This window comes from Stegostoma tigrinum, chromosome 13 (genome assembly GCF_030684315.1).
Source record: "Stegostoma tigrinum isolate sSteTig4 chromosome 13, sSteTig4.hap1, whole genome shotgun sequence".
Lineage (NCBI taxonomy): Eukaryota > Metazoa > Chordata > Chondrichthyes > Orectolobiformes > Stegostomatidae > Stegostoma > Stegostoma tigrinum.
This window is the reverse complement of record NC_081366.1, coordinates 65,243,824-65,264,930: the sequence shown is the minus strand read 5'-3', so window position 1 is coordinate 65,264,930 and position 21,107 is coordinate 65,243,824. Positions and strand designations below refer to the sequence as shown.

Sequence of the window (21,107 nt, the reverse complement as noted above, 5' to 3'; positions counted from 1 at the left end):
GGTTCTTCGAAGCTGGTGCATAACAAATTCAGTGGACAAGGGGCATTTGTGGTTGGTGTCCATAGAATGTTTACTGATTTGCTGGTGCTCAATGCCCAACATGAAAGCCCTGAGAGCAGCGGCAAACTGTATTCACCCACTCTGATTTCCATGTCCAGTTTTCTCGATGTCTAACTAATGACAAGGCAGGAAGCTGAATATTAATTTAATGAGATTAATAAGGCACAATCCCCCTGAATTGGTAATTCCCTGCTGCCCAGTTGAGCTTGTCGATCTGCAACAAATTTCACTATACCTCACATCACTCAGACCCCAATGCTATTCTGCCCAATTCTCTGATAACAAAGTGTGGAGCTGGATGAACACAGCAGGCCAAGCAGCATCTCAGGAGCACAAAAGCTGATGTTTCGGGCCTAGACCCTTCATCTGAGAGGGGGATGGGGAGGGGGAACTGGAATAAATAAGGAGAGAGGGGGGAGGCGGACCGAAGGTGGAGAGAAAAGAAGATAGGTAGAGAGGAGGAGGTAGGGAGGGGATAGGTCAGTCCAGGGAAGACAGACAGGTCAAGGAGGCAGGATGAGGTGGTGGGTAGGAAATGGAGGTGCGGCTTGAGGTGGGAGGAAGGGATGGGTGAGAGGAAGAACAGGTTAGGGAAGCGGAGACAGGCTGGGCTGGTTTTGGGATGCAATGGGGGGAGGGGATGAGCTGGGCTGGTTTTGTGATGCAGTGCGGGGAGGGGAAGAACTGGGCTAGTTTTGGGATGCAGTGGGGGAAGGGGAGATTTTGACGCTTGTGAAGTCCACATTGATACCATTGGGCTGCAGGGTTCCCAAGTGGAATATGAGTTGCTGTTCTTGCAACCTTTGGGTGGCATCATTGTGGCACTGTAGGAGGCCCATGATGGACTTGTTGTCTGAGGAATGGGAGGGGGAGTTAAAATGGTTCACAACTGGGAGGTGCAGTTGTTTATTGCGAACCGAGTGGAGGTGTTCTGCAAGGCGGTCCCCAAGCCTCCGCTTGGTTTCCCCAATGTAGAGGAAGCCACACCGGGTGCAATGGATACAATATACCACATTGACAGATGTGCAGGTGAACATCTGCTTGATATGGAAGGTCATCTTGGGGCCTGGGATAGGGGTGAAGGAGGAGGTGTGGGGGCAAGTGTAGCACTTCCTGTGGTTGCAGGGGAAGGCGCCGGGTGTGGTGGGGTTGGAGGGGAGTGTGGAGCGGACAAGGGAGTTGCGGAGAGAGTGATCTCTCCGGAAGGCAGACAAGGGTGGGGATGGAAAAATAGCTTGGGTGGTGGGGTCGGATTGTAAATGGCAGAAGTGTCGGAGGATGACGCATTGTATCCAGAGGCTGGTGGGGTGATATGTGAAAACGAGGGGGATCCTCTGGGGGCAGTTGTAGCGGGGGCGGGGTCTGAGGGATGTGTTGCGGCAAATGCAGGAGACGCGTTCAAGGGCGTTCTCGACCACTGCAGGGGGAAAGTTGCGGTCCTTGAAGAACATGGACATCTGGGATATGCGGGAGTGGAATGCCTCATCCTGGAAGCAGATGCGGCAGAGGCAAAAGAATTGGGAATAGGGGATGGAATTTTTGCAGGAGGTTGGGTGGGAGGAGGTGTACTCTAGGTAGCTGTGGGAGTTAGTGGGCTTGAAATGGACATCAGTTTCTAGCTGGTTGCCTGAGATGGAGACTGAGGTGTCCAGGAAGGTGAGGGATGTGTTGGAGATGGCCCAGGTGAACTTGAGGTTGTGGGGGGAAGATGTTGGTGAAGTGGATGAACTGTTCGAGCTCCTCTGGGGAGCAAGAGGCAGCGCCGATACAGTCATCAACGTAACGGAGGGAGAGGTGGGGTTTGGGGCCTTTGTAGGTGCGGAAGAGGGACTGTTCCACGTAACCTACAAAGAGTTCCCATTATCACTGCCCAATTCTCCGAATGCTTTTTCCTTCTGAATATGTGTGCAATTTGCATACTGTCTCAAGCTCTTCCTCGCTTTTAGCTCTTTGTTTTACAATGCTCTTTTCTGTCTGGCCAAATGACTCAGGTTTAACTTACTTCCTGTTCGTACTGCTTCAAGGTCAAAGATCACAAAGACAAGAGAACAGAAATTATAGTTTATCTGTAATGAGGCCTATAAGTACTGCTCTGATTTAACGTGCAACAAAGAGGCCAGTGCTCAAAGTACAGTTCAGCAGGTTTAACTGTATGGGAGCTGATCTGTGAAAGTGAGGTGGGATGGCAACGGGGTGTCTCCTACCAGGTTCCTGGTGCTTACTAGAGGCTTCTCCCTGTTGTTGGCCTGACCCCAGCAAAATATTGGACTTACCTGCAGGTCTTTGTTGATTGCTCTCACTCACCTCCTTGGCCTGCCTGCAGCAAAGGGAATGGCCACTGCTCCTGCTCACATAGTATGCAGAGCTGCTGACCACTGATCAGCTGGCCGCTCTATGAGGCACAACTTCCTGCAGAAGAGAGACAGAGGTTCCACCTCCTGCTAGCAAAGGGCGAAGTGAAGGCCAGCTTGTCCTTGACATTTATAACAATGCATGTGTAGCCCACCCTCAGGGTATAATCCAGCTCAATGGAACAGACTAATGGGAGATTTACTCTGTGCCTACCTATGTTACATTTTCTCAGGCAGTGTTTTATGAGACATTGCAGAGGAAACTTTTCTTTATATCTAACTTGGGTTATAAAATCCCTGGGGATCATTTGATGGATTCACGCAAAAGTATCTTCATTTTGCATTTCATGATGTGCGCACACCATGGAAATAGACTCTCACTTTTCTGCATTTCTCTATAATTCAAACTGTCCAGGAGGTGATCTAATGAGCAAGGGTATCTGATGTATAAAGTGTCCCATTCATTGTCGCAAACCATCTTCATCCAATCTACACAAAATTAACAAGTAAAAACTTGAGAAAAGCATCTGCATCTTTTTCTGTTCATCCTCTCCCAGTAAAAAGCTCATTGGTACAATACAGATGTCTGAGAAAGCTGGAAAGCACATCTCGCTGGTGCGCCACTTCTGAAAACAGTGATGGAAATTACTTTGGCAATATTATTTCAAGATCACTCACAATATTTTGCAGAGAAAAATAACAGACATATCATAAACAGTCAAAATAACCACAAAAATTGGGATGTGTATTGTATTTGGGGTGAAAATGGCCACACAGCAAAGACAAGTGTAATTCATCATTTTTTTGATTTAATACCTTGGAAATATATTAAAATAATAAAAAGAATCCTGAAAACCTCAGAATTTGCAGTGATAAATAGCACCCCATGCCTTTATTGCATTACCCATACAAACAGAAATATTGCACGTTGGATTTTGGCAGACAAGTGCGATTATTTTCCAATAAAAAGTTGCATATTAAATTCCAGTATAAAAGTGGGTGGGTATTACTTTCTGGAGCTTTCACTGTCTGCCTCGGAGGGGCAAAAGGTTTAAAACTTAACTTTAATAACAATACGGCATTAGAAACAAAAAACTTGTTTCAAGTCATTTACGTTTTGCTGATATATGTTTAGTCCTTATATCTGTAGAAATTGCTTTTTCTTTCTAATCGAACCATATAGCTCGACTGATACACTTTTGTTTGCAACCACCAGGGGCCTGAGTCAAGCTTGATTAGACATTTATAAACATTAGAAGCGCACTCATCCAAAACCTAACAGTTGTCAGTTTTGATAACACATTGGCTAGTGACTCAGATGTTCAGAGATAAACAGGTAACCTCTTCCTTGAATGGTAAACAATTGATGAACCTAGCTCCAAAAGTTAATTCTTTCTATTTTTGTTCTCAAAATTGCTAGTAATGTTCAGAAAAAATGAAAAGCTAAACATCCTCAGCTAACATCAGAATATAAAATTCCTGAGGTCCAAGCGGATCAGATAACTTGGTATATTTCTGATTGCACCGAAAAACATAACCCAGGCATTCGAGGCATTGAAAATTAAAATCCAGAAAATATTAAAAACTATGAAAGTAAAATATTGCCGACGCAGGAAGTCTCAAGTAAAAACAAAAGAAACCCTGAAGAAGAGAGTTCTAAAGAAAAATCACCAACCTGAAATGCTAACTGTTTCTCTCCACAGATGCTGTCTGACTTGCTGAGATTTTCCAGTTTATATTGTTCTTATAGTTAATTATGAAACTACAGAATTCCACTAGTTATGGAAGGAAAGATGTTTCTTCAAAATTCTGCCAGAAAAATTAACTTCCAATGAAAGGACACAAATGAAATATTAATTCCCCCACTCGTCTTTACTCTTATACATAACAAATTAGCCAGTCCAGTCTCAATTCTCAACAGCCATAGAATTGAGTATAGCTAACTGCAAACTTACGAGAATTGAAGAAATGCATCCCAAAGCTAATGGATACAGATGAATTATTTTATTCTTTTGTGGAAAATGGGTGCTGCTGGCAACCCTGACAGTTGTTGCTGTTTGTCATAGCTTTTGAACTGAGTGTCTTACTGGGGTACAGAGAGCAATTAGAAGTCAACCACATTGGTGTAATTCTTGAATGACATGGAAGGCAGACCAGGTAAAGATGCAGATTTACTTTCTTAAAAGGGTCATTATTCAGACCAGATTTACATTGCAGATTTATTAACCAAACTTAAATTCCAATAATTCATAGAGAATGTGCAAACTCCACACAGACAGTCGCCCAGGAGTGGAATCGAACCTGGGTCCCTGGTGTTGTGAGGCATTATGACTGGATTTGAAATCATGTGTTCAGAGTATTAGCCTTTGAGTTACTAGACCAATAACATTGCCACATAAGTCCAAACATCCCCTACAAACAATTACAGTCACAAATGCAGGAATATGTGAAAAAGATGGGGATTGGTCTTTTAAGCCGGATGCTATGACTTGGATGAGTGTCCATTTTCCATTTCTAACAATTCTTACTGCTGATATCCTTTCAACATAGTTTGCTAAATCACAGATACTTCATAAAATACTACCAATGTAATAAACTGCTGGCATTTTATCTTGATTTCAATGCTTGTTGCTCTGGTGTGCAAGGAAACAAGCTTGTCTCTCTAATGTGCTTGGGAGACCCAGGTAGATAGATTTTCATTTTATGGAAAAAAATAAGCTGAAAAGCAATCAAATCAGTTCAACATTACAGCAGGACTAAATCCATTGAAGGAATTTAATATACTGCAATGCAAGAAAGAGGGAATTACAGGTCAAAATATCCCACTCTTTCTTAAATAACCATGAGAAGCTTGCAACCAGTCAGACCATCAAAAGGAATTTTCTGAAGGGATCAAAACTGAGATCAGATTTAATCTCCACATTTACTAACCGAACATCCTAGTCAGCAATACCCACAGCTGATTTTAAAAAAATGGAGCAAGATGTGACTAAGACTTTTTATGATCCACTTCATCAATTACTCTATCCTTTGTGTCTTTTTCTTCCAAAGATTCAAAAGGAATATACTTAAAATGGTAGGCTTCCTTTAGACTTGTCCCTAGCAGAGAGGAGGACGGAGGGGAAAGGGAGGTCTTTGCTAAGTGAGCAGATTTTGTTCATGCAGAACCACGTACATTGTTTTCAAAGTGCATATTACTCTAACCTTTTCTACTGCAGCTGCACCATGACATCAATGAAAAGGATATCCAACAGACAGATCATTAAGAAACTGCAGCGTTCTGGAAATTACAAGCTCACTTCTCCCCCAGCATTTTAGATTGTTGACACTGTAAGAAAAGGGATGTTTATTACTAGAGCCTGTGAAAACATCTAATCCCGAAAACTGTCAACAAACTGAAAGAGCAACAAGCAGAATGCCATCTACTTATTCTCCTTCTTTACAAAAACTCTTTCTTCATTTCCTGTTTGGAATAGATACAGCACATGATCAAAATATTCTACAAATACATTCATATTTAATATTTCTCACTTTGTAAGCAGACATCCACATACTGGCTTCATAAATTGCTGCAGACAGTTCCTTAATGCAACATTAGATGAGGCTACCTTTCAGCAGAAAGAGAACATGCCTGCGACCTCGTCTTCAAATATGTTCCAAAGGGCTCATGCTTACATTATTGTATGTTACCTTATCTCATGTTTCCAATGGTGCTTCAGTGCATTTATACATCAGCTTCAATGTGCAAATCTTGGAGTCTTGTGGTGCAGTGGTAGTGCCCCTAACTCTGAGTCAAGAGGTTTAGGTTCAAGTTTCACCTGTTCCAGAGCTGTGTAGCAACTTCTCTGAACAGGCTGATTGGAAAATATTCTGATGTGCAAATGCCAAATTTTCTGACAACCTGAGTTTACTTTCCACATTCACTCTGGCTACTGCACAGAAAGCCCCTTTCTTCCCAGTGACTGACATTAGAGAACTGGGGTGGATCTACTCACTCACTTACAGCATGGGATCATTGTACTGAGACAAAGCAGCATTAGTAAGGGATTACTACACAAAATGAAAATTACTTAAATGGCCCCAGGACTCCATGACTGAGTATGCTGAAACTCATTGACTGCATTGCTGTGGTGTGAAAGCACTGAGAATGGAGCTTATTCCTTCGCAGGTCACTGTTCACGACAGGCATAAAGCCTCCCACTAAATGTCAGTGGAAGATTCTGAAGAGAAAATGCATGGGTTAAACTGCACATCAGAAGGCATTGAGACAGCCAAAGCATTGTATAATTTTATTAATGTTATACAACAAATAATTTGTTCACATTGGTTTATACCAAAGCTTCCCATTCTTATGACTGATCCACATATAGTGATAAAATGCTTGTTACTGTAAATATATTGGTCTTAAAAAAGATACATTAGCCTTGTTGATTTATGAGGAGTGTTAACGTTGAGGAGGAAAATGTAATAAGTATCTAAAGAAAATTCTCCTTGAGAAAGACTCCAAGATGAGTATACGCTTTGTTAATCTCCCTCTTACTGAAAATGCTTACTTGTGCTAGATGTTGGTTCCCTCCTGCTACCAGCATGAGTAGCCAGTTTTTATTTTTAAGTCCCAACAGGCTAGTCAGCTGTGTAGTGTCACACAGATGCTTCAATCCATTTGGTATCAGTGGATTGTGATAACCATTGGAAATGGTTATGTCCATCTTTCACTGGTTTGATGAGGCTAATTCTGGCACTCCTACTGTCATTCGGGTGGCAAATAGTTAACTTGACAAGCACAAATTCAAACCTGGGACATTCTGTACAGCCCAATTGCACAATGCCGTTTGCTATTATCATTGGGGCCACTGGGGGAACATAACCTAATATAACTTAATTGAAAGGAAATGGACTAACAACTTTTTTTGTGGTCTTCATGGTCCAGATATTTTTTAGCTTTTAAGGCGATATAGATAAAGATGTAGAGCCAAATTTTTGAGATATCGAGCTCTTCTGCTTTGCTTATTTAAGAGTTTCATTTTTTTCTGCAATGGAACTCTGAAAAAACAATTTGCACATAATGCTGCACCTAACATTTAATGAAAACATGGATTAATGTATTTTTAATCATTTCAGAGTTTAGTTGTACACAAATTACATTAGCACAGCATACACTGGTTGTTGTCATTATAGTTATAAAGAATAATTCTGAAATATTCATCGTCTGGCATTACCATTGTTAAATTTGTTATTGCATGCACTTTATTGACATTAATGCATCTAATAAAGGTACTGATTCCCAGAAATAGCAGCATCACATCATCCTAGTTATACAATTATTTAAGCAGCAGGGACTGTTACCAATTTTTAATGTGTCCGTTTCTCAATCAAACCCAAAGAGAGAACAGAAAGACCCATTAACACATCTGGAACTTAGTGATACCATTTAATAAAGAACTGACAAAGGCTAAAAATGAGTCAAAGAGCAAGGTGCCAGAGAGATCAGGAGCAATAAATCATGAGGTAAGTTCATTTTGAGTTTCAATATTGAAACAGTAGGAGGCAGAGGAAAGTTGTGCATGTGTTGCATTAAGCTGAGTGATAGCTTGGGGGTGGAAGGTAGCAGTAAGGAGTCTCACAGCTTAGGGGTTCTAGAAAAGAATGAATGCCAGCAGGATTATTCCAGCACACTTGCTCGAGTAATGACAGAAACAGTGGTGGAAGGCAAACCAGAGATTACAACAATCCAATTCATTCCAGTAAGAATGGGAGTTGGGTGGGATATCAAGGACTGCTTGCTCCCAACCCTTTTCATATATATCACCGTGCACCTAACTAACTTCGGAAGTAGTAAACAATTTTTGCCACAACTTTTATTAAGCATTTGATAAGGTTCCTCACAAGAATGTTTAACAACAGATATCTCAATTAGAGAGCCGAAGAGATTGATCCATGATATTCATGATTTGTATAATAATGACATATAGTTCATCAATAAAGTAAAATGTCTGTTTGTGGTGAGACAGCTGAAAGTTCTCAGGAGAGAAGTATTATTTAAAGAGGTTTACAAATGCTTAAGGAATGCTTAGGGGATTTGGAAATGGCATAAGAATAAAACAAAAAAGGCACTGTAATAATTAATGAACAACTTGAGGATACAATGAATTAAGTAGGTTCACTCATCTCAAAAGAAAAAACATTGTATTTACTATTGGCATGAAGTGAATAGTTTGCTTGCACCCACACCATTCATTACCTTACAATGTAGGGAAAGAATTCATTTGAAACATACTCACACTTTTGCCACAAATGTTTCAAGAACACGTGTTTCATCGGTTAAACTCAAAGCTTCAGATATTCGGACGTAAACCTGAGGGAAAAAGATAACGAGGTGTTTTAAGTTAAAATCATGCAAAAATCCATCAGAATTAATTCATGGGCTTGTAGGTAAAAGGATGTGGTTTATGAGCCAGAAGCAAAGATTTCAACTTAACTTTTGTGCACAAATATATTTTGAGGCCAGGCTGGAATTTTTCTTGTCCATTGGTGAAAAATCCAGAAAACCGTCTAGTTTGTAAAGCTAGTAAGGATGAGTGGCATTTCAGCTTTGACTTGCAACTCAAAAACTTTAAAAAAACATCTTTATTATAGAAATTCCTCCTGGGCCACTCCACAGGAATGTGATAAAAAGAATTTGACTTTCAAAACATATCAGGTGATACTTAATGCAGGTGAGGGGGAGTTGCACCCACATGTTGGAAAGCACTGTATCACCTCCATTGACTAGGCCAATGAATTAGTGGACAACGGCAGGCCTTCCCGGGTCTAAAAGTTTGGGGGTAGAGGAGCCACACCCTGAGAGCTCCAGCCTCTGAACAATGCAGGTGGTGTTAGTAGAAGCAATTGGAGCTGCTGGAATTAGATCTACAAGAAGCCCAGGATCACCCAAGGATCTCCCAGCCAAAGGTGAGTAATGACAGGATGAGGATCATTGAGGATAGAGGCATGGCAAGAAAGGCAATGTATGGCTCACAGTCTGACCTCCACAACCTTCTGCCCTCCCACCAACCCTGAGTGCCTTTAAACATATAACCCATCCCAAGAGCCCACAAGCAAATCCAAAAGGGTGTTCTCTTTGTGTTTCCTTTATATTGTTTCTCCTGCCTAATGTTGGTTATATACAACAGTAGGAGAATGAGGTTCTGAAGTGGGCACTATTGTTAAATTTGTTATTGCATGCACTTTATTGGAGAATGTTCACATTCATGTTAATTTCACATAATTAATGGCCTCCTTCACTGCATTCTCCTGTACCAAACTTGGGTCAAAGTTGGGAAGGTGGGACATTTTAAATTCCCTACCACCTACCTATCTCAAAGAAGAGTATTAAATTTCTTGCATAGATATATCCAGGTAGATAAATGAAAGTTTATAAAAAGGACAGTTTAATGGCCATCATTAGGCAGGAAAGAAAAGATGAAATACAGTGACAGAGTGACTTAAAGAGGATACTCCAGAGTTCAGGGTTTGGAGAAACAAAAACACAGCCACTAATGGTGAGAAGATGGTAACTGGGTATGAGCATAAGGCCAGAACAGAGGGATTGTAGAACTCTTGAAGGAAACTATTCCACAAACTTGTTTTCCCAATTTAGCTTTCCCTTTGATATCAACACTAAACTGTATCAGCTTTGTGTATATGATATGGAAGTGCTGGTGTTGGACTGGGTGGACAAGGTCAGAAATCACATGACACCAGGTTATAGTCCAACAGGTTTATTTGTTTATGTTTTTGAATAAATCTATTGAACTATAATCTGGTGTCATGTTATTACTGAGTTAGTGTACAGTGCAGAATCTTTTTGCAGCAGAAAACAGATGCAGTGAAACAGGTATTTAAAATATTTCCCAAGACCTTCATTTCATTTTTTTTTGGTTTCTTACCTGATGGAACAAAGAAACTGGTTGGTAAAAGCACAAAGCTCACCTGCATTACTGTGTTTCTGAGAATTTTACTCCAGGCGCTGAAAGAACAGCCTATGCTTTGCCCACATTTCTAAGATCATGCATGAAGTTAAAGATATTTACTTTGACTGATTAGACCAATATTGCACCTTACTTCAAATTATTCAGAGATAGCAAGAACTGCAGATGCTGGAGTCAAAGACAACACAGTGTGGAGCTGGAGGAACACAGCAGGCCAGGCAGTATCCGAGAAGTAGGAAAGTTGGAGTTTCGGGTCAGGACTGAAGAAGGATCCTGACGCAAAACGTCAAATTTCCTTCTCCTCTGATGCTGCCTGGCCTGCTGTGTTCCTCCAGCTCCACACTACGTTGGCTCTTCTTCAAATTATGCAATGTTTGATATATTTCAGGTTGAAAGCACATTGAAGCATTGTGACGAAAAAGTCACAGACTTGAAATGGCAACTGTCTCAGAACCCATAGATGCTGCCAGGTGTGCCGAATTACTCCAATATTTGTGTTTTTATTAAAACTTTGTGAGGCTACATAATCTCACAATACTTGCTTAAATTCAACTCGGGAGACCTCATGTTCACTTGTTGGTTTGGCATTTTTCGGAGTTTGTGTCCATGTATCTCATACAAATTGCGGGTTACACTGAAATAATCTCCAACAATTAATACACTGAAATGAGAAAACAAAAGAAAAGGATTTTCTCTGTAATTGAAAATGGGCCTGTGCTCTGTGGCATTTCAAACAATAACAGGCAATCTCATTGAGATGTACAAAATTATGGACGGGTTTGAGAGCTTAGATGTTGAGAGATTGTTTCCACTGACCAGTGAAACTAAAAAGCAAGGTAGAGTGTCAGGATAAGGGGCTGGTATTTTCAAAGAAATTTTATGAGAAGAACTTTCATCATTTGAAGTGTTGTGAATCCTCACATTAATCTGTCATATAGGGTTGTGGATTCTCCATGATTGAATGCAGTTATGGCAGAAATGTCTCTCAGGGAACTGTGTGATATGGGGAGTGGGCAGGAAAGTGACTTTGAAGCCCAAGATCACGAGGATCATGTTGAATGGTGGATCAGGCTTAATAGGCTGAATGGACCACTCCTGCTCCTATTTCTTGTGTTCTTGTACAATCAATTAAAGAGCAGTAAACCAACATAGGAATAGTCAGCTATTCAAATTCTTCGCTGAAAACTAACATGGAATGATATAATACAAGGTCTATAAAAAGCTAATATAATTAAAATGGATTTCTATAATATATACTTATTAGGTCCAATTACACATGAAAAATGGATGTATCCAAGTACTTAATAAAAATGGAATATGTTGGATAACACAGGAAATCAGTTGCCAGCTGAGCAAAAGATGTTTTCAATTAAAGGTGAAGTGACAACAGCCATCATTTTAAAATGTCAAACTGTTATTTTCTCCTTTCAGATGCTGACTGATCCTCTGAGCATTTCCAGTCCTTAAGGTTTTGTATCTAATTTACAGCTTCTGCAGTTTACTCTTTTTAATCTCTGTACAAAATTAAAAGATCATAGCTGATTATCGTAAAAACAAATAACAAAGTGGTGGTTTACAGGGGAAATTATTGGTTATTTGTTCGAGATATGTTTTTGGATGGTACCTCAGGAAGAGATGGGACTTGAATCTGAGTCTACTGGCTCAGAGACAAGTACACTACGAGTGCAACACAACAAGCCTCATCAGTTCCAGAAAGCAATGCAGTTAAACTATACCATATGTCATTAACTTTACCTCTAACTAAACAGGTGTATTATAAGGCTATTAAGAACAAGTCAAATATAAAATGTATGGTCTTAATTTGCATTCAAAAACACAAGTGCAACAAGGGAAATACTGTTTACTGCACTGAAAGGAGCAAGCAAACAGAACTGTAAAAAAAAGGTACAGTGAAACAGCCTTTTAATCCACAATCATCCTTGTAAATATTTCTAATCCTTTTACCTTCCATTAATTTGGATACCCATCATCCCATCAAACACCATATCAACCCTTTCATCCCAAGGGCCCTCCTCTACCCATGGGACTCCACATGCCAGCCTTGAATGACAGGCATGATTATTAGCTCCTAAATCCATTTATCTGCCCCATTGAACAGTAAATTGAGGCACTCGTTAACAATGACAACAACACTCTTTTGTTTCTCCTGTTTGAGCATTAAGTGTGGCATTTTTTTAATTTACTCAAAGTGAGACCATTTGTTGCCATGAATATGTATGTGGCACAGTTTTAAATGGATCTAATCCATTTAAATGAGTATCACGTAGCAATAGCTGCCTATTAAATGAATACAAATAAATAGAAACAAATTCTATTTACATTGCACTGGGCTTGGCTAATACCTTAAAATATATGTTGGAAAATATCACTTTCTGGTCAAGCAGCATTGTCCATTTCACATACTTAGAAATCATCTTTGTTATCATGCTGGAAACATTTCCTACGACTGATGCTTTATGTAATTGGCTTATAAAGAAGAAACTTCTGTTAACAAGTGACAGCAAACATTTCATTTTATCTTGCTATCTCAAATCAGAGCAACAAAAATCTATTGTTTTGTATCTTCTAGAAAGTAGTTTTTGTTTAAAAGGAAATTGGAGAGTGAAAAGCAAAGAACTGTGGATGCTGGAAATCTGAAACAAAAACATAAATTGCATGGAGAAACTCAGCAGGTCTGGCAACATCTGTGGATGTCTCCGGTCCAGAGTTCTTTCTTCAAATTATTCAGAGGTAGCAAGAACTGCAGATTCTGGAGTCGAAGACAACACATGTGGAGCTGGAGGAACACAGCAGGCCAGGCAGCATCAGAGGGGCAGGAAAGTTGATGTTTCGGGCCGGGACTGAAGAGTCAATCTGAAATGTCAACTTTCTGCTACTCTGACGCTGCCTGGCTTGCTGTGTTCCTCCCGCTCCGCATTGTGTTGTCTCTTCTTCAAATTAGGCAGTGTTTGAGAAATTTCAGGTTTAAAACAATGGCCACAAATGCTATGAAAACAAACCACGATTGTCAGTCTCTGAAAGAGTTAAGAGAGGTCACCACAACTTCAGGGCAGAATAAAGAATCTCTAGATGAGGCCCTTTTCTCAAATGCTGAAATACCAATGTATTGCCAGCTCTTCTTTCAAGATTTTAATATTTACAGTTTTATTAAAAATCAGCAGTATGCCAGTTTGATTCAGTTAGTAAAGTTCTCCTCCAAATCAGATTGATTGTGTTCAAATCTCACCTCAGCACATTGTCTCAGATGAGGCTTCAGTGCAGCTGTGAGGGGGTGTAGCAATATCAGGAGTTAAGTTCAAGATCCAACTTCTGGCAATCCAATGTTAAACTTGAGGACCTAATCCATTGTTCGAAGATTAAACACTTTGCCAAGTATCCTGAATAACATTCCTTCTTCAAACAACTCCACTAAAACAAAAATTTAACTTCTCATTTTTAACTTTGTTGATGCTTGTAAAAGAGCCACAGACTGCTTCCATTTAATAATAGCGATAGCTACCCAGAATAAATTTGATTCCTGTTAAGTTCTCTGAGATGTTCTGATAAAAATAATGAACTGATTTATAAAAACAAGTTTTATTCCTCGCAAAGACTTAAGAAAATATCCATTAACATGTTTAATACCACCAAATATGCTTGCATTTGAAATTATAATTTTACAGGAGTCAGCTGAAAAAATATGTTTCACTATTGAACAGATGATTGCACAAGAACTCTGAGCTGGATTCGTCGATTCAACCAGAGAAGACAAATTGCAACAGACTAAAAAACTTAATATCAACAAAGTCAGGTTTGCTTAAGTTACAATATTATTGAAATATTATTACAATAACTCGCATTGATGCAGCATCTTTAACAGAGTAAGAATGTCTCAGGGTGCCTCACAGTCACCTCAAATGAAATCTGACACGAAACCATGAAGGAGAAATAAGTGCAGGGGTTTGTGTGTGTGTGTGTGTGTGTGTGTGTGTGTATGTGTGCGTGCGTGCGTGCGTGCGTGGAGATGGATGAATTGAACTTGATGCAAGTTAATATAAAAACAGCAGCGTTTTAGGATTATTTAAGATGAGGATTAGGGAAGGTAGCAGATGAAATATTGATCAGGAATGTGTTGGAATAGTTAAGGTGAACATTAACAAAACTATGAAAGAGGTTTTGGCAGTAGATAAACTGGCATAATGGTAGAATCAGATGATGTTATGAAGGTGAAATACATAATCTTGGTGATGGAATGGATATGCAGTTGGAAATTCACGTCAAGGTCAAATAAGACACTAAGATTGTGAACAGCCTAAGACCATGATACAGGAGGAGAATACAGTGACCAACAGCAATGAGATAAAAAAGTGTAGAGCTGGATTAACACAGCAGGCCAAGCAGCATCTTAGGAGCACAAAAGCTGACATTTCGGGCCTAGACCCTTCATCAGAAAAGGAGGAGGGGGAGAGGGTTCTGAAATAAATAGGGAGGGGGGGGAGACGGATCGAAGATGGATAGAGGAGAAGATAGGTGGAGAGGAGACAGACAAGATAAAGAGGCTGGGATGAAGCCAGTGGAGGTGAGTATAGGTGGGGAGGTAGAGAGGGGATAGATCAGTCCGGGGAGGGCAGACAGGTCAAGGGGGTGGGATGAGGTTAGTAGGAAGGAAATGGAGATGTGGCTTGAGTTGGGAGGAGGGGATAGGTGAGAGGAAGAACAGGTTAAGGAGGCGGGAACGAGCTGGGCTGGTTTTGGGATGCAGTAGGGGGAAGGGGAAATTTTGTCGCTTGTGAAGTCCACATTGGTACCATTGGGCTGCAGGGTTCCCAAGCGGAATATGAGTTGCTGTTCCTGCAACCTTCGGGTAGCATCACTGTAGCACTGCAGGAGGCCCAGGATGGACATGTCGTCTGAGGAATGGGAGGAGGAGTTGAAATGGTTTGCGACTGGGAGGTGCAGTTGTACACCAACAATGGCTTCAGTTTTTGCAATATTCATTGAAGGTAATTTCTGCACATGCAGTGCTGTACATTGAACATGCGGTCTTACAATTTTGAGCCAGTTAAATCCATGCTTTATTATTTCCAGCCTTGCCAAGATATCCCTGGCAGTTGATGTGAAGAGGACAGTAAATGCTCTAAAATCCTCCTAAATGGAAAGCATTATTCAACTTTGCTGAATTGCTAATGTGGTGACAAACACAAACTAAAGAGGCAACATGATTCATTTCAATAATTGATAAATCATGGTTTATATTGCTGACTTTTGAGTTCTTCAAGCTACTTCCTTTTCAGACTCATAAGAACTTCCCGTTCTTAATACACTATTTACCTCCAACATATAGCGGATGACTTGGTTCCTGTTGCTCACAATATAACATAGACTAAGGAAAGACAAACACATCAATCGATCACCAGTCAAACTTCAGGTACAATTCTCCATTTTCTGACTGCCATGTACTTTCACCTCACACAACAATCCTCATACTTTTTTGGGGAAAGGTTAAGATATGGAAAACTCAGAAGAAGGGAGATTATAGCTTAAAATATGGAAGATGGCACTAAAATACAGGAAAACAAAGAGGTTCATAGAATGGGTTAAATAATTAAGTATTGCCAAGTTAAATATTGCAAGTGTGAACTGGTTCATTTTGTTCCGAAGATAAAAAAAAAATGATTGGATGGGAATTGTGAATGGTGGAGTTTTTCCAAGATCAGTGCCTCAGCTCAGTAGGGATAGCCTCCCTGGATGGCAAGCCCCCATCTGCTGAGTGAATTTGGCAACAGTGTTTTGAAGCTCTTAGTTGGGTATTTAACAGCTTCAATTGGCTCCACCTGTCCCACCCAGGTTGATAATTGTAAAGGCACAATGATCCAAAGTGTACCCTCGCACTGATCAAACAGCTTAAACCACTAGCCGTGCATTCCTCCCTACCATCACAGTCTGGACTAATGATGCCCATGCAATTAAATTCCATCCTCTATGTGCCAAGAAGAATATCAAGGCCCTGGAGAAATTGCAGAAAAGATTCACAAGTGTATTTCCAGAATTAAAAGGCTGCAATGGAGGTAGAACGGCAGGTTGCTAAAGGAATAGAACAGTTTATGGCGAGATAGTGACTGGTTAAGTAAGTGGGTAAAAAGTAATCAAATTGAGTATAATGCGGGAAAATGCAAAGTTGTTCATTTTTGGTAGGGAGACCAAAAAGAACATAATAATATCCATTTAGGAAGAAAATAGTAGAAAGCTGCAACCCCACCAACCTGGGTGTATTTGTGCACAAAACACAGAAAGTTAGCATACAGATATAGCAGACAATCAGGAAGGTTAATGAGGTGTTTGCCCTTATTTCAGGTTGTCGGCGTATAAGATCAGGGAAGTCTTACTGCAACTGTACAACGTCTGGAGAACTGTGAGCATTTTGGTCCCCTTATTTAAAGAAAGGTATTTAATTGGAGGAAGTTTAAAGAAGGTTCACCTGGTTGATCCCCAGTATGAAGGGACTGTCTTATGACCAAAGGTTAAACAAGTTGGGGCTCCTGTCATTGGAATTTAGAAGAATGAACGGTGATCTTATTGAAACGTATAGGATCCCTAAGGGGTTTGACGAGGTAAATAGTGAGAGGATGTTTTCCTTCGTGAAAAAGTCTAGGTACAGAGGGTATGGTCCCAGAATAAAGAGATGCCAGTTTAAGACTGAGATGAAGAGGAATTTCTTCACTCAAAGGAACTCCTTGCCACAGAGCGCTGTGGGGCCAATGTCCTTGTGTATTTTTAAGGCTCTGATTCTGGTCAGTAGGGTAATTGAGGATTATGGTGAAAGAACAGGAAGGGGGATATAAGAAATGTCTGATCAGTCATGTTCCTATTAAATGGCACGGCAGGTTTGGGGGGGGGGGGGCGCAAATAGTCTACTTTTTTTATAAGAAAGGATCTAGGCCTGAAATGTCAGCCTTCCTGCTCCTCTGATGCTGCTTGGCCTGCTGTGTTCATCCAGCTCTACACCTGGTTATTTCAGCCTACTTCGCTTCCTATTTACATTCTTAACCATCAGAAAAGATTGAATAGGCTGTGGCCCATTCCTCATTTGAAAATTTGGAACATTTGCCCTCTGTGTCCCAAAATCCCCATGGATGCTGTGTCATTTGAAATTTTCAAGACTAAGACAAATAGATTTTTCTTGAGGAAAGCTATTAAGGTAAACAGAGCCAGAACTGGCTGAGACAAAATACTGCTTACGGTTTGATATGGTGGAATTTGGATAAAATGATTTCACTTGTGGTTGAGCCAAGGAAAAGAAAACATTTTTTTACTATCAGGAGTGGTGAAAATTTAGAATTCTCTGCCATATGGAATGGTTGAAGCAGGGAGCATTGCAGTGAAGGAGAGACTTGAACTATATATGAGGGAGAAGAGAATGGACAGATATACAGGCTGGGTGGGAAGTGGCACATTAGGAGTGTAAAAAATATATATAGATACATTAGGCCAAGTATCCTGTTTCTGTGCTAATTATGTCATATAGCTAATTTTTAAGAAGAGAAATGTAATTATTTAACATATAAGAATCAAGCTAGGGCAGGACATAATATTTCCTGAATCAAATCTGTTCATAATATGTTCCAATAGTTCTGTCCCCAGTTCAACAAATTCCACATATACGCTGCATACATGCCTATTTGTGATTACCATCTTCTTGGGTAAGCTCAGTGCCGATGCAATGTTCATTTCATTTAAATCTGTCTTGTGCTGTATCTCTGCCTACAAAATACACACAAGGTGACGAAACTTGATAGGCTATGGTAATTCACACAAATGATGTGGAATCTTGATTAAAAGCCTGGTAACAAAACAAAATCATAGCTAAAATAAAGCATGTATGATAGAACATTTACCAGGACCTGTTAGAAAACCTTGGAAATGACTACACCATAGCCTGTGACAATGGTGGTTGTATTGTATTTCTTCCATTGTCCCGAGGGCAGTAGACACTGTATCCACCAATTGCACTCTGTTACACCAGCAATTTCAACAATACTCTGGGGTGCACCAGGCAGGAGCTAATTGTCCTACATTGCCAAGCTTCTGAATCCTGCCAGCTCTGGCTGTAATTGTAGACATCTGTCACTGCTAGCCACTCAGCAGTAACCGTAACATCAATATACAACAATAACACTGAAATGCCTCCGGGCGCTGCATGGAGACCTGAAACGAGAGTCGGGCAATCATCTGCTTTCTTCAAACTATCTGTCAAATGCTCCCAGCCACAAATTGCTCTCTTTGTGTCCTTAGGATAATCTGTTGATTTATTGTACATCTTCTAATATTTACAGCCCAACCTGCCTCCTCCAGTGCTAGAGTGCTCTGAAGCATTGCTCAAAGCAAACTCATTTGCTCAAACAGCACTCAAGAAAGCAACATCAGTCTCAGGCTGGGTTGGAAATTTTTGTTCTTGTACAAAACAAATGTTTGAAAATCTTTGACAGGAAAGCTATATATACCAAAAATAAAAAGCTTTTAAACACAGTATATTGTTTCAATGCACTGATTAATATTCTCTTTTAGGGATAATCACTTGAGATCAATTTTTAACAGCCACCCACATAAACTCAATTCATTTCATTTCATGTAGGGAGTGTTTTAATCTGTGCAATCTTAACTTCTCAAAGCTAAACACTGGCAACACATGCAATCAGTGTTTGCTCTGCCGTTAAACATCATAACGTACATATATTTTGAAAAGTGCAGGGACATTAAGCTCAAACAGATCCATTTTCTTTGTTGCTTGTTTAAGACATAGAACATAAAACATAGAAAAGTACAGCACAGTACAGGCCCTTCAGCCCACGATGTTGGGCTATGGAGTAATCCTAATCCAAAAATAAAATAACCTAACCTACATTCCCCTCAATTCACTGCTGTCCATGTGCATGTCCAGGAGTCGCTTAAATGTCACTAATGACTCTGCTTCCCTATTCCATGCGCTCACAACTCTCTGGATGAAGAACCTCCCTCTGACGTCTCCTCTATACCTTCCTCCTAACACCTTAAAACTACGACCCCTCGTGGCAGTCAATCCTGCCCTGGGGAAAAGTCTCTGGCTATCGACTCTATCCATGCCTCTCATTACCTTGTACACCTCATTCAGGTCACCTCTCTTCCTCCTTCTCTCCAGACAGAAAAGTCCGAGCTCAGTCAACCTCTCCTCGTAAGACAAGCACTCCAGTCCAGGCAGCATCTTGGTAAACCTCCTTTGCACCCTCTCCAAAGCTTCCACATCTTTCCCATAATAGGGTGATCAGAACTGGACACCATATTCCAAATGTGGTCTCACCAGGGTTTTGTAGAGCTGCAGTATAACCTCGCGGCTCTTAAACTCGATCTCCCTGTTAATGAAAGCCAAAACACCATATGCGTTCTTAACAATCTTATCCACTTGGGTGGCAACTTTGAGGGAGCTTTGCACTAGAACACCAAGATCCCGCTGTTCCTCCACACTGCCGAAAATCCTGCCTTTAATCCTATATTCAGCATTTAAGTTCGACCTTCCAAAATGCATCACTTCGCATTTATCCAGGTTGAACTCCATCTGCCATTTCTCAGCCCAGCTCTGCATTCTGTCAATGTCTCGCTGAAGCTTGCAAAAGCCCTCGATACTATCAACGGCACCTCCAACCTTTGTGTCATCAGAAAACATACTAACCCACCCCTCATCATCCTCATCCAGGTACTAAGACAGTAGATGGGTACGCTGCACAGCAGCTGAGAATGGTTACAATGCCTAATTTCTGTGCCCAAAACAATAATTTGATTTTTATTACCCCCTTCATTGATGACTAAAGCAAGGTTTGGTGCTCAGCCTGCTGGCAACAGAAGTTGCTGTGCAGCGACTCCTGGACATGCACATGGACAGCAGTGAATTGAGGGGAATGTAGGTTAGGTTATTTTATTTTTGGATTAGGATTACTCCATAGCCCAACATCGAGGGCTTAAGGGCCTGTACTGTGCAGGGAACTTTGCAAAATTGTTCTTGTATGCTTTTGGTACAGTAAAGCAGATCTCATCAGGTTGTGGCATCCTTGTACATCTAACTTCAACAAAAGTACAGAATTTTTATTTGGTTTAACAACAAGGGAACTGTATTAATAATATTACATAAATGACCCATTGGAAACAGGCTCTTCACAAAAAAATCAAATCATTTTGTTACCTTTGTCAATTTAACTAAGAATGTTTATGCTGCTTCAATGAAAGATGTCATGAACAGATTGTTTTAAATGGCATATATAAAGGTCAAATTAGCACAACCAAAACATAAGAGCACAAGAACAAAAAGAAACATATGCAAACTCTAGGTTCTTGAAGTTTAAATCATTTTTAATTTCATGTGGCATATCCTTTTCTGATACATCTTCAGAAACACAATTGAATCCTTCAAGACAAACAGGATGTAAAGTAGCATTTCTTTTAACTTTTACTTTATGTACCTGCATACTTCTATGCTTAAAATAAGCATTCTATACATTAAAATAAGTAATAATTATTAAATATCACTTGTTTATATATGGTAGAAATTATAATTTTGCTGGAACAGGTTGTATGCTATTGTTTGGAATAGAACATAGAACACATAGAACATTACAGCACAGTACAGGCCCTTCGGCCCTTGATGTTGTGCCAACCTGTCATACCGATCTCAAGCCCATCTAACCTACACTATTCCATG

General features: G+C 40.3%; 1 protein-coding gene across 1 annotated transcript in view; it reads right to left on the bottom strand.

Moving 5' to 3' along the window:
* Nucleotides 1–21,107, bottom strand: part of LOC125458092 (ran-binding protein 17-like) — a 1,334,110-nt gene that overhangs the window by 365,737 nt on the left and 947,266 nt on the right. The window contains exons 15-16 of the mRNA XM_059650767.1: nt 8,693–8,766; nt 5,659–5,739 (exon numbers count right to left, since the gene is read on the bottom strand). Coding sequence (XP_059506750.1) covers nt 5,659–5,739; nt 8,693–8,766 — 155 coding nt within the window. The remainder of the gene's footprint in view (nt 1–5,658; nt 5,740–8,692; nt 8,767–21,107) is intronic.